This window comes from Pristis pectinata, chromosome 20, assembly GCF_009764475.1.
Source record: "Pristis pectinata isolate sPriPec2 chromosome 20, sPriPec2.1.pri, whole genome shotgun sequence".
Classification (NCBI taxonomy): domain Eukaryota; kingdom Metazoa; phylum Chordata; class Chondrichthyes; order Rhinopristiformes; family Pristidae; genus Pristis; species Pristis pectinata.
Genome location: NC_067424.1, coordinates 39,775,557 through 39,790,023, shown reverse-complemented (window position 1 = coordinate 39,790,023; position 14,467 = coordinate 39,775,557). Strand labels below are relative to the sequence as shown.

Below are 14,467 nucleotides of genomic sequence, written 5' to 3'. Positions count from 1 at the left end.
CTCTGCTTACAACTCAAGCCCTCCAGTCCCAACAGCAACTGTGTAAATGCTTTCTGCACCCTTTTCAATTTACTGACATCCTTCCTAAAACTAGGTGACCGGAACTGCGCACAATACCCCTAGTGTGGTTCTCACTAATGTCTTGTACAGCTGTAATATGATATCCCAACTCCTGTACTCAATGCCCTGATTTATGAAGGCAAGTGTGCCAAACACTTTCTTCACCACCCTGTCTACTTGCCACTTTCAGGGAGCTACGTACCTGTATTCCTTGGTCTCTCGGTTCTCCAAGGCCTTGCCATTTGCTGTGTAAGTCCTGCACTTTGCACTTGTCTGAGTTAAACTCCATCTGCCATTCCTTGGCCCACTTCCCCAGTTGATCTAAATCCCATTGAAAACTTAAATAACCTTCTTCACCGTCCACTATACCACCAATGTTGGTGTCATTCACAAATGACCAACCATCCAACTACATTCTTATCCAAATCGTTAGTGTAGGTGAATAAGAACAGTAGACCCAGCATTGGCACACCGCTGGTCACAGGCCTTCAATGTGAAAAACAACCCTCCATTACCACCCTCTGACTTCTTCCAAGGCAACTTCGTGTACAATTGGCTCGCTCACCCTGGATCCCATGTGATCGAATCTTCTGGACCAGCCTACCATGCGGGAACTTGTTAAAGGCCTTGCTAAAGTCCATGTAGACAATATCTACTGCCCTGTCCTCATGAAAATCACTTGGTCACGTCTCCAAAATACTCCATCAAACTCGAGAGACATGATATCCCACACACAAAGGCATGCTGACTATTATTATTTATTGGTCCTTGCCTTCCCAAATGCAGGTAGATCCTGTCTCTGTGAATTCCCTCCACTTTCCCCCCCACTGAAGTTAGGTTCACTACCCTGTAGTTCCCGTCCTTGTCCTTGCAGCCTTATGAAATGAAGGCACAACATTAGCCACCCTCCACTCTTCCAGTACCTCACCCGTGGCGAACGATGATAGAAAAATCTGTCAGGGCCCCAGCAATTTCTCCCTACCTTCCCGCAATGTCAAAGGATACACTTGGTCAGGTTCCAGGGATTTATCCGTCTTTATATGCTTTAAGACTGCCAGCACCTTCACTTTTCTAATGTGGATATGTTACAAGACATCACTATTCTCTTCAGTGAAATCCCTAGCTTCCATGACCTTCCAGAGTGTAAACCCACTAAAGGCATTTGGCCTGGATGGTGTCCCTGGCCATATCCTGAGATCCTGTGCAGATCAGTGGGTGAGGGTATTTGCAGACATCCTTAACATCTTCCTGTTTCAATCTGAGGTTCCCACCTGCTTTAAAGTGACCACAGTCATCCTGGTACCTAAGAAAAACAAGGTAACGTGTCTCAATGATTACCAACCGGTGGCCCTGACATCCTCCATGATGAAGTGCTTCGAGAGGCTGGTCATGGCACACATTAGCTCCAGCCTCCCAGACAACCTCGACCCACTGCAATTTGCCTACCGCCAAAACAGGTCCACGGCTGACACCATCTCCCTGGCCCTACACTCAGCTCTGGAGCATCTGAACAGTAAAGACGCTTACATTATACTATTTTTTATTGACTACAACTCCACCTTCAATACTATAATTCCAAGCAAACTCATCACCAAACTCCGAGACCTGGGACTCAACACCTCCCTCTGCAATTAAATCCTTGATTTCCTGACCAACAGACCGCAGTCAGTGAGGATAGGCAGCAACACCTCTGCCATGATTATTCTCAACACTGGTGCCCCACAAGGCTGCTTCCTCAGCCCCCTACTCTACTCCCTGTACACTCACAAATGTGAGGCCATATTCTGCTCTAACTCCATCGACAAGTTTACAGATGATACCACCGTAGTGGGCCGTATCTCAAATAATGCTGAGTCGGAGTATAGGAAGGAGATAGCTTAGTGGCATGGTGTCATGACAACAACCTTTCCCTCAATGTCAGCAAAACAAAAGAGCTGGTCATTGACTTCAGGAAGGGAGGTGGTGCACATGGTCTTGTTTACATCAACAGTGCTGAGGCCGAGAGGGTTGAGAGCTTCAAATTCCTAGGAGTGAACATCACCAATAGCCTGTCGTGGTCCAAACATGTAGACGCAACTGCCAAGAAAGCTCACCAATGCCTCTACTTCCTCAGGAGGCTAAAGAAATTTGGCATGTCCCCTTTGCCACTCACCAACTTTTATCAATGCACCATAGAAAGCATCCTATCTGGATGCATCACGGCTTGATATGGCAACTGCTCTGCCCAGGACCAGAAGAAACTGCAGAGAGTTGAGGACACAGCCCAGCACATCACGGAAACCAGCCTCCCTTCCATGGGATCTGTCTATACCTCTCGCTGCCCTGGTGAAGCAACCAGCAGCATCAAAGTCCCCACCCACCCTGTACATTCTCTCTTCTCCCCCCTCCCATCAGGCAGAAGATACAAAAGCCTGAAAGCACGTACCACCAGGCTCAAGGATAGCTTCTACCCTGCTGTTATAAGACTCTTGAACTGTTCCCGAGTATAATAAGATGGAGTCTTGACCTCATTATGACTTTGCTCCTCATTGTCGGCCTGCACTGCACTTTCTCCTGTAACTGTAACACTTTATTCTGCATTCTGTTATTGCTTTACCTTGTACTACCTCAGTGCACTGTGGTAATGAATTGATCTGTATGAAGGGTACACAAGACAAGTTTTTCACTGTACCTCGGTACATGTGACAATATAATCCAATTTACCAATTTCTCCATGGTAAATACAGATGAGAAGTATTCATTTAAGACCTCGCCCACCTCCTGTGGCTCCACACATAGATGACCACATTGATCCTTATGGTGCCCTATTTTCTCCCGAGTTACCCTTGCTCTTAATACACTCACAGAATCTCTCAGGATTGTCCTTTCCCTTCTCTGCCAAAGCTATCACATCTGCTTCCTACCCTCCTGATGTTCCTCTTCAGTGTACTCTGACATCCATTATACTCCTCAGGGTATTTGTTTGACCCAGCCTATACCTGATACGTGTCTCCTCCTTTTCCCTTACCAGAGCTTGTCAACCAGGATTTCCTAATCCTGCCAGCCTTGCCCTTCACTCTAACAGGAACATGCTGTCCCTCGACTCTCACTATCTTGTTTTTAAAAGTCTCCCGCTTGCCAGATGTCTCTTTACCTACAGGCAGCCTCTCCCAGTCAACCTTTGCAAGTTCCTGAGTAATTCCATCAAAATTAGCCTCGCCACAATGTAGGAGTCCCTGGTCTCCCCACTGCTGTACTGTGAAGCTGGATGAAGCCCGAGTTGAGCTACTGTCATCTGCACTGCTGTACTGAGAAAACTGAGTAACCCTCATATCACCCAACTCTTCCATTTCCGGGCCTCCCAGTGTGGCCCCAACAAGGATCCCAAGTACCTGTGTTCAGTTGACTGCCCCTCTGCTGCCATGTTGAGGCCAGACACAGGTCGGAGGAGCAACGCCTCACACTCCGTCTTCACAGTCTGCAACCTGACGGCGTCAACGTTGATTTCTGTAACTTCCGGTAACCCCTCCCCTGTGTTTCCCCCCCCCCCCCCCAACCTCCCCTTTGTTTTCCCTCACTCCTGGCATCCCCTCACCTCTCTCTTCCCCTTACCCGCCCTCATGATTTGCCCACTACCTCCCTCCTATTCTCCACCTCCTTTCCTTTTCTCATGGTCTACTGTAGTCTCCTTCTCCTTCAGCCCTTGGCCTCTTCCACCTTCCACCTCTCGGTTTCTTGCATCATTCCCCCCCTCCCCCATCCACCTACCTTCCCCCTCTCACCTGGACTCACCTATCACCTATCCCCCTGCCCCCACCTTTTTATTCTGGCTTCTGCCCTCTTCCTTACCGGTCCTGATGAACATAGAACATAGAACACTACAGCACAGTGTAAAAGATAACTGGGAATGCAGGGGTTAATGGCTGGCAATGTAAGGGTTAATGGTATGCGGCTGGTCTGATCGTCAGCTGTTCCCACAGTAAGAAGTTACCTCAGCCATGGGGTGACTATACTTGTGGCTGGAAGTGAGGACAGGTGTGGGTAAGAAAGTTTTTTTTTAGTCAGGGAATGGGGGATAATTCTCCCTCCCTGAGGACCATCAGTGACCCGGATGGGATTTTACCCCCACCAGTAATCTCATTAACATAGAACACTACAGCACAGTACAGGCCCTTCGGCCCACGATGTTGTGCCGACATTTTATCCTGCTCTAAGATCTATCTAACCCCTCCCTCCCACATCGCCCCCTATTTTTCTATCATTGATGTGTCTATCTAAGAGTCTCTTAAATGTCCCTAATGTATCTGCCCCCACAACCTCTGCTAGCAGTGTGTTCCACTCTCTGTGTAAAAAACTTACTTCTGACATCCCCCTTATACCTTTCTCCAATCACCTTAAAATTATGTCCCCTCATGTTAGCCATTGTCGCCCTGGGAAAAAGTCTCTGACTGTCCACTCGATCTCTGCCTCTTATCATCTTGTGCACCTCTATCAAATCACCTCTCATCCTCCTTCTCTCCAAAGAGAAAAGTCCCAGCTCGCTCAACCTATCCTCATAAGACACGCTCTCCAATCCAGGCAACATCCTGGTAAATCTCCTCTGCTACACTTGGAGTGAAGGGTCTCGGCCCGAAATGTCAACTGTTTATTTCCCGCCATAGATGCTGCCTGACTTGCTGAGCTCCCCCAGCATTTTGTGTGTGTTGCCCCAGATTCCCAGCATCTGCAGAATCATTGTGTCAATGTTGTACTGGAACCTGGAATGAACCTGGAGTGAACCCCCGCCCTCCCCACTGCTGTACTGAATAGAGTCAATCCCTGACCACCCCATAGCAACACTGGAATCTGGATTGAACCTGGAATTAACCTCTGAACTCCCCACTGCTGTACTGGAATCAGGAGACAATCCCCACCCTCCGGACTGCTGTACTGAGAACTTGGAGTGAATCTAGAGTCAACATCTGCCCTCCCCACTGCTCTACTGGAACCTGGAATGAACTGCTTTGTTCCCACTGCTGTACTGGGAACATAGAGTGAACTCTATCCTCACCATTGCTGTGCTGGGAATGCAGATTGGTCCTGGAGTGAACGCTTGCCCTCCCCACTGACGTACTGGGAACCTGGAGTGAATACCAGCGCTCACCACTGCTTTACAGAACCGGGAGTGAACCACAGTCCTCTGTACTACTCCACTGAAAACATGGAATGATACTGGAGTGAATCCCCACTGTCACCGCTGCAGTTCTGGGAATCTGGAGTGAGCCTGGAGTCAACCCCTGCTGCACTTGAACCTGGAGTGCCCCACTGTCACCTCCACTGGTCCACTGGGAACACAGAGTGAACCCCACCCTCCCAACTGCTCTCCTGGAATCTGGAATCAATTCCTGCCCATCCATCGCTATACTGGGAACCTGTTCTGAACCTGGAGTGAACTACTGTCATGTTAAGGGACAGCTCTTTAGTTGTAATAGATTGTCCTGTTCTAGGGGCCCACCTACTGCGTCTTCTGGGTCTCAAATGGTAGGCAGTGTCACACTTGTAAGGAGATGGGGCACGATCAGAGGAACGAAACGTAAAACAGTCCAGCACCGGACAGGCCATTCGGCCCACAATGTTGTGCCATTATTGACGCCGATTTATACTAAATGTCCTCCTCCTGTGTATCATCCACATCCCTCCACTCCCTTCACATTCATGGGTCTGTCTAAAAGCCTCTTAAACTGCACCAAACTGCCTGCTTCCCCTGCTACCCCCGGTAACCCACTCCAGACACCCACCACTCTGCGAAAAAAACTTGCCCCTCACATTGTCTTTAAACTTCTCCCCTCTGACCTTAAAAGCAGGTCCTCTGCTGTTTGACATTTCTACCCTGGGGAAAAGATTCTGACTGTCTACCCTGTCATAATTTTAAAAACCTCTATCAGGTCGCCCCTTAGCCTCCGACTCTCCAGGGAGAACAACCCAAGTTTGTCCAACCTTTTCTTATAGCTCATACCCTCTAATCCAGGCAGCATCCCGGTGAACCTCTTCCGCACCCGCTCCACATCCTTCCTGTAATGGGGCGACCAGAACTGCACGCAATACTCCAAGTGTAGTCTGACTAAAGTTTAATATCAATGCAGCATGACTTCCTTACACGCAACACCCCTACCAATGAAGGCAAGCATGCCAAATGCCTTTGTTACCACCTTATCCACTTGTGTAGCCACCTTCAGTGAACTATTGACTTGGACCGCAATATCCCTCTGTACTTCAATGCTATTTGTGGGCCTGTCATTAACTGTATGAAGAACACGACGATACTGGAGGAACTCAGCAGGCCAGGCAGCATCCGTGGAGAAAAGCAGGCGGTCAACGTTTCGGGTCAGGACCCTTCTTCAGGCTTGAAGATAGGAAGAGGGGAAGCCCGATATATAGGAGGGAAAAGCAGAGCAGTGATAGGTGGACAAAAGAGGGGAGGCGGGGTGGGCACAGGGTGGTGATAGGTAGATGCAGGTAAGAGATGGTGACAGGCAGGTGCGGGGAAGAAGGGTGCCCAACCCGCCTCCCCTCTTTTGTCCACCTACCACTGCCCTACTTTTCCCTCCTGTATATTGGGCTTCCCCTTTTCCTATCTTCAGTCCTGAAGAAGGGTCCTGACCCGAAACGTTGACCACCTGCTATTCTCCACGGATGCTGCCCGGCCTGCTGAGTTCCTCCAGCATTGTGGTGTTTTTCATCTAGATTCCAGCAACTGCGGTCCTTTACCACTAACTGTGTATTTTCTCCTTTCATTTGACCTCCCAAACTGCCACACCTCACATTTTCCTGGATTAAACTCCATCTGCCACTTCTCTGCCCATATCTGTAATCATCTATATAAAAATGTCCCTTCAGGCTGCCAGTTCCTCCTTGGAAGCCTACTGCCATCCTTTCACCCCCGCCAGCGGCAGTGTGTGCCAGGCATTGAGCCAGAGGAGTGGAGCAGGGAAGACTCTCCAGATGCAAGGAAGACACAAAAGAAAACAGCTCAAAGTACATGTCTTGGGACAGAGAAACAGCCTGACGAACTTAGCCCAGGGCCTGATCCCAGGGAGATCACCTGCCGTGCGGCTGAGCAATTAACCGAGGGAGTTGGGTAGGATGACTGAGCAGTGGAGGTGGAGCCTTCCTCTGTGATGGAGATCACCAAGCCTCCACATTCCTCTGAGAAGAAGAGGAGAAATGTCCTTCTTCTGAGGTGGAGGGGCACCTGAGAATTCAAAAATAAGGAGGTGATAACTTTGATGGGATTGTACTATAGGCCCCTAAATGGTCTGTGGGAATTAGAGGACCAAGTATGTCGGGAGATTGCAGATAAACATAAAAACGATAGGGTTGTAATAGTAGGTGATTTTAACTTCCCTGAAATCGACTGTGACTGCCATAGTGCTAAGGGTTTGGATGGGGTGGAATTTTTTAAGTGAGTCCAGGAAAGTTTTCTCAAGCAATATGTAGTTGGCCCTACTAAAGACGGGGCTACACTGGACATCCTATTGGGAAATGAGACTGGGCAAGTGACTGAAATGTCAGTGGGGGAAGCACTTTGGAACAGAGACCAGAATTCTTTTAAATAGTTATGGAAAAGGATAGGACTGGTCCACATTAGTTCTAAATTGGGGCTGAACCAATTTTGATGCCGTTAGACAGGTTTGACTGGGAAAAGCTGCTTGCAGGTAAAGAGAAGGCAGGTGGGAGGATTTTAAAAGTAAGATAGGAAGAGTTCAGTGCCAGCATGTTCATGTTAGAGTGAAGGGCAAAGCTGGCAGGGCATTAGGGAACCCTGGTTCATGAGGAATATTAAGGTCAGGAAAAAGAAGGTGGCATATGTCAGCTGTAGGCTGCTGGGATCAAGCAAACCTCTTGAGGAGCATAAGGGATGTGGGGATACACGAGGGAAATCAGAAGAGCAAAAGGAGATAGCTTTGGCTGAAAAGGTCAAGGAGGATTCTTAAGAGATTCTGTAAGTATATTCAGAGCAAAGGGGTAGGATCAATGTGGTTATCTATGTGTGGAGTCTCGGGAGATGGGCGAGGTCTTAAATGAATATTTCTTGTTAGGTTTTACCATGGAAAATGTCATGGAAGCCAGTGAATTCAGGGAAAAGTGATGTCTTGGAACATATCCATGTTACAAAATAGGTGGTGCCGGTAGTCCTAAAGTGCATAAAATCCCTGGGACCTAATTAAGTGCATCCTAGGTTACTGTTGGGAAGTCGGGAGAAATTGCTGGGGTCCTAGAAGAGATATTTGTATCACTGTTAACCACGGGTGAGGTACTGGGAGACTGGAGGGTGATGGTGCCTTTATTTAAGAAAGGCTGCAAGGACAAGCCAGGGAACTGAGGTGGTGAGATGAACATCAGTGGGAAAGATACTGGACAGGATTCTGAGACACAGGATCTACCTGCATTTGGAAAAGCTAACACTGATTAGGGATAACTCAGCATGGCTTTGTGCGTGGGAAAATGTGCCTCACAGATGTGATTGAGTATTTTGAAGAGGTGACTAACAGGCAGGGTGGTAGACGTTGTCTACGTGGACATTAGTGAGGCCTTTGACAAGGTCTCGCATCATAAGTTAGTCTGAAAGCTTAGATCACACGGCATCCAGGGTGAGCCAGCCAATTGGATACAAAACTGGTGCGTTGGAAGGAGTCAGAGGGCGGTAGTTGAGGTCGTTTTTCAGATTGGAGGCCTATGACCAATGGTGTGCCGATCGGTGCTGGCTCCACTGTTGTTCATCACCTATATTAACAATTTATATGAGAATGTAGTTGGCATGGTTCGTAAGTTTGCGGAAGACATCAGAATTGGTGGTGCAGTGGACAGTGAAGAATGTTGCCTAAAATTACAACAGGATTTAGATCACCCGAGTGAGTGAGCCAAATGCAAACAAGCGCAAAGTGTTGCAATTTGGTAACTTAAACCAGGGCAGAACTTACACAGTGAATTGCAGGGCCTTGGAGAGTGTGGTAGAACGCAGAGACCTGGGGGTAATGGTACATAGTACCCTGAAAGAGGCAACACAGTTAGGCCTGGTGGTGATGAAGGTATTGGCACACTTGCCTTCATCATTCAGGAGCTGGGATGTCATATTACAGTTGTACAAGATGTTGGAGAGACCACACCTTGAGTATTGTGTGCAGTTCTGGTTGCCAGCTGTAGGAACGTTGTCATTAAGCTGAAAAGGGTGCAGAAACTGGAGGGTTTGAGTTATAAGGAGGGACTGGCTAGTCTGGAACTTTTTACCCTGGAGCGTGGGAGGCTGAGGCATGACCTATGAAATCATGGGGCGTAGGTAAGGTGGAAGGTCATCGTCTTTTTCCCAGGGTAGGAGAGTCTCAATCTGGAGGGCATGGATTTAAGGTGAGGGGGGAAAGATTTAATGGGGAGCTGAGGGGAAACGCCTTCACATAGAGTGTGGTGGGTACATGGAATGAGCTGCCAGAGTAAGTGGGAGCTGTGGGTAAAGTTATGTTTAAAAGATATTTGGACAGAACATGGATCGGAGAGATTGAGGGATATGGGCCAAATGCAGGTAAATGGGATGAGCTCAGGCCGGCACCTTGATCAGCATGGACGAGTTGGGATGAAGGACCTGTTTCTGTGCTGTTTTATTCTATGACTCTAAACCTCCCATAACTGTGTTTCCCTCAGTTTCTAGGTCAGGTGTCCTGGGCGAGGAGGAGGATATGGCCTGTAAACGTCAGGTCCTCCATTCTAAAGCCAACTATGACCGTAAGCTTGCCAGTGCAGGAGCAACAGATGTTATTTCCCCTGTAGATAGTTCCCTACGTTTTAGGTCTGTGGGTGACATGTGGGTACCTGAGGCATCCCGCTCTGTCAACAGACCCAACCCCAGTTGGACTTTCAGACCCAGGGATGTTGGGGCCACACGTTGGCCTGACTCCTGAGGCGGGGAGGGATCCAGTCCTGTTGCCACTGATGGGTCCTGAATCCCTAGAGGATCTCAGAGAGGATTCCTCCACCACTGATCCTCGGGATGGGATTGTGTCAGAGCTGGGGTTGGCTGGCACGGCCGAGACACCTGCCGCACAGTGTGGGATGCAATCACGAGGAAGGCGCGCCAGTGTCTTTAATTTCTTAGGAGGTTAAGGAAGTTCGACTTGTCACTGAACACTGCAACAAACTTCTACAGATGTACTGTTGAAAGTGTCCTCACTGGTTGCATTATGGTCTTGTACAGCAATTCAATGCACAGGAATATAAGAAGCTGCAAAGAGTAGTGGACTCTGCCCAATACATCACAGGCACATCCCTCCCTATCATTGGTAGTATCTACAGGAGCTGCTGCCTCAAGAAGGCAACATCCATCATCAAAGATCCCCACCATCCAGACCATGCCATCTTCTCGCAGTTCCCATCAGGCAAGAGGTAGGGAAGCCTGAAGTCCCACACCACCAGGTTCAAGAACAGCTACTTCCCTTCAACCGCTGGGTTCTTGAACCAACTGGCAAAACCCTAATCACTACAGTTTAGCAACACTATGACCACTTTGCACTAAAATGGGCTTTGTTTTTTTTGGTTCTAATTGTTCTTTCTTGTAAGAATTGTGTTTAATTTATGTTTTTCTTGTGAATGCTGCCTATATCTGATGTTATGTGCCTGTGATGCTGCTGCAAGTAAGTTTTTCATTGCTCCTGTGCACACATGGACTTGTGCATGTGACAATAAACTCGACTTTGACATGTCAGCTGCCAGCAGTGTCTGTCTGGAAGAAGATGGGGAGTCACTCTGGGGTAAGAGGAAGGTTGTAGAGTCCATCACCAGTGCGGCAGCGGATACCGTCGCAGGGGTCGTTCCATATGTTTCACTATCTCGGAATGTCCGGAGCCTCTGTGAGAGAGCAGGAGCCTGCTGTCAGGGTGTGATAAGCTGACTCTCAAAGGGAAGGCGCTTGCTCAAAGACTTCATCAAATGGTGACAGGAAGTGCGAAGAGGCAGAGAAATATGCAAAGTGGAAAATGGCACTGCCTTCTAGATTTCCAGATAGAGAGTGAGAGAGAGCGAGAGAGAGCGAGATAAAGAGAGAGACCAAGAAAGAGAGTGTGAGGGAGAGGGAGGGAGGGAGGGAGGGAGGGAGGGGGAGAGGGAGGGAGGGAGGGAGGGGGAGAGGGAGGGAGGGAGGGAGGGGGAGAGGGAGGGAGGGAGGGAGGGGGAGAGGGAGGGAGGGAGGGAGGGAGAGAGTGAGGGAGGGAGGGAGGGTGAGAGGGAGGGAGGGGGGGAGGGTGGGAGGGAGGGAGGGGGAGAGGGAGGGAGGGGGAGAGGGAGGGAGGGGGAGAGGGAGGGAGGGGGAGAGGGAGGGAGGGGGAGAGGGAGGGAGGGGGAGAGGGAGGGAGGGGGAGAGGGAGGGAGGGAGGGAGGGGGAGAGGGAGGGAGGGAGGGAGGGGGAGAGGGAGGGAGGGAGGGAGGGGGAGAGGGAGGGAGGGAGGGAGGGGGAGAGAGAGAGAGAGAGAGAGAGAGAAGTGAAAGTGACAAAGAGAGACGAAGAGAGCAAAAGAAACTGATCTGCAGAGACCGATGACCAATAGAGCTGCTGAAAGACAAGCAGACACATTGAGAGAGGACTGAGACCCGAAGAGAGAGAGAGACACACACACACAAAGTGTTTAGAGGACAGACACAGAGACTAAATAGAGAACTAAAGAGGATGAAAAAAGCTGAGGAGGAGGGAGAGGATGGGAGGCAGAGGTCAGTGAATCCTGTTTCAGTGTGCCAGCGAGAAGGGGTCAGGTAGTGGCCACAGGTACTTTGAGGCCTCTGCACACACTGAAAACCTTGACCCGTTCACAACACATTTCACTGGGCTATAAGCAGTCAATCATTAAAATCTGACCTTACCCACACAAATGGCAAAGGAGGAGGAACAGAGCAGGCCCTCCTCGGGCAACTCCCATATTTTTAATAGCTATTTGGGTGTTTGGTGCCTTGGAGATGTTGAAGGGAATATTTAATATTCTGTATCTGTGCTGGGAGTATGTGTTGCGACAGTGTCGAGGGAACTTCACTCTATCCAATTCTTACAGTATATGCTCTGGGAGCCTCGGATCTACTGTCCCTGTTGTGGAAATAGCGGAAACCCTGAAGAAAGGGAAGTAAAACACAGAGATTCTCTTTGATTAAACTCACGGTCGAAGATCGATAATATCAGCCAGAAGATGAGCGAGCATCTGAAATCCATATCTCTCCAGGAACTGTAGTGTGGGATAGGACAGGATCCCATAGTATCCCTTTTGTAGTCGGTTCCCATACGTGAGCCGTCTATGAAATGTCGAGTGTAGAGGCGCACCGTTGTACAGTGATTACGTTCAGGAAGCCACAATTTCCAATGTCAGCACCGAAACTGCCTGGTAGGGGTGGCTGTAAGTCACGTGACTGATCCCCACCCTGTATTGAACCCAAGATTCAGCGCAGTTTCCAACAGAGTAGAAAACATTAATTGTAACTCTTTGTTTACAACAGAAGACAGAAAGCAGGGAACAACAGGCCAGTTAACTTAACACATGTCAGATAATATGGTTGAAGCTGTTATTAATGACTTTACACGGAGAAAACTTCAAGGCAATCGGACAAAGTCAAAATGGTTCTGTGAAAAGGAAATCATGTTTGACCAACTGCTTTAAATTCTTGGAAGAAGTAACGTGCTGGGGAGAAAGGGGAACTCGTGGACGGACTATGGATTTTCAGAAGCCAAATGATAAAGTGCGGCACCAAAAATTATGGCAGAAAATAAAAGCTCATGGTGTAGGAGGTAATGTGTTGGTATGGATAGAAAATCAGCTGGATAACAGGGACCAGAGTCTGAGCATAAATGTGTCCTTCTCTGGTTGGCAAGGCGTAATGAGCAGTGTACCACATGGATTCGTCCTGAGGCCTCAGTTTTTTACCATTTATAGAAACTGTATTTATATAATTTTGGAGGACTGTAGAGCTTCAATCTGATCCTCAGCTCTGTCCACTGTGGCTGGTTTTACTGTTGGGGTCACATGTTGTCCTGTGTTACAGCTTCACCAGGCCGGGACCTCATCGTTTTTGGATCCTTCCGGTGTAGCTCCCAGCATGCCCTTCTGTGCTCCTGGGTGAACCAGGGTTTATCCCCTGGGTGACAGTAGTGGTGGAGTGAGGGACGTGTTGGGCCAGGAGGTCACAGACTGTGTGGTGGACATTTCTGCTGTCGCTGATGGTCCACAGACCCTCGTGGACACCCAGTTTTCAGCTGCCAGACCTGTTCTGAGTCGATCCCACTGAGCACGACTGTAGTGTCACACAACACGATGGAGGGAGTCGTCAGTGTGAAGACTGGACTCTGTCTCCTCAAGGACGGTGTGGTGCTCACCCCTACCAGTGGTGTCGGGGCAGGTGTATCTGCCACAGGTAGACTGGGGAGGACCAGGTCAGGTAGGTTTATCCCTGGTGTTGGTTCACTCACTCCCTGCCACAGACCCAGACCGGCCGCTCTGCCCTTCAGGGCTCGGTCCATGGTAGTGCTACTGACCCACTCCTGGTGATGGACACTGAAGTCCCCACCCAGAGGTCATTCTGTGTCCTTGCTGCTCCTACGGTTTCTTCTAAGTGTCGTCATCCTCTAAGTGGTTCATCCTCTGAGGGAGGGTGGGAGCTGGTGATCAGGAGGAGGTTTCCCTGCCCAGGTCTGACCTGAGACCTCGTGGGGTCGGGAGTTGACGTTGAGGATCCCAGGGATACTCCCTCCACCTGTCGACCACTGTCCCGCCCCTCTGGTGGGTCTGTCCATCCGGTGGGACAGGACGTACGTGGGGCTGTGATGGGGAGTCTGGTACATTGTCCATGGGTCTGATTCTGTGAGGACGACAGTGTTGGGCTGTTACTTGACTAGTCCGTGGGACGGCTCTCCCAACTTGCACACCTGTCCCCAGATGTTTGGGCGAGGACTCTGCAAGGTCGACTGGGCTCAACATCGACTCCAGACCCCAAGTTGTCAACTTCTCATTCTTCAAAGCTCAAGAGATTTCGGGCCCGGTCTGCCTCATCTCTCCACATGGGACAGACCCATCATCCCAGGAACTGATCTGGTAAACTGCATATTCAATCAGAAGCTGATTCTGTACAAAATTAACACCTCTGTTTCAACATGATAGCATTGCCTGCTAAGCTATTGGCTCTAGTGATGCTCTGGGACATCCTGAGTCCAAACATAAGCTTTCCTTTCTTCTGAAATACACTTACACCAACTCCGACAGGTCAAGGAGTTACACAGCATGGAAAAAGGCCCATGCCGACTAAGACATCTACCTGGGCTAATCCCATTTGCCTGCATTTGCACCGTATCCCTCTTGGCCTTTCTTATCCATGTACTTGTCCACACGTCTTTTAAACGTTGTAACTGTACCTGCCTCTACCACCTCCTCTG

General features: G+C 49.3%; 1 protein-coding gene across 2 annotated transcripts in view; it reads right to left on the bottom strand.

Annotated features, from left to right (window-relative positions):
* The window catches only part of LOC127580904 (SLAM family member 5-like), a 665,368-nt gene extending 652,930 nt beyond the window's left edge, over nt 1–12,438 (bottom strand). Inside the window, exon 1 of one of the 2 annotated variants that reach the window (XM_052034882.1) lies at nt 12,208–12,438. In XM_052034882.1, coding sequence (XP_051890842.1) covers nt 12,208–12,328 — 121 coding nt within the window. In that variant the 5' untranslated portion in view covers nt 12,329–12,438. The remainder of the gene's footprint in view (nt 1–12,207) is intronic. The other variant, XM_052034883.1, reaches the window with a different exon arrangement.
* Between the last annotated feature and the right edge of the window lie 2,029 nt (nt 12,439–14,467).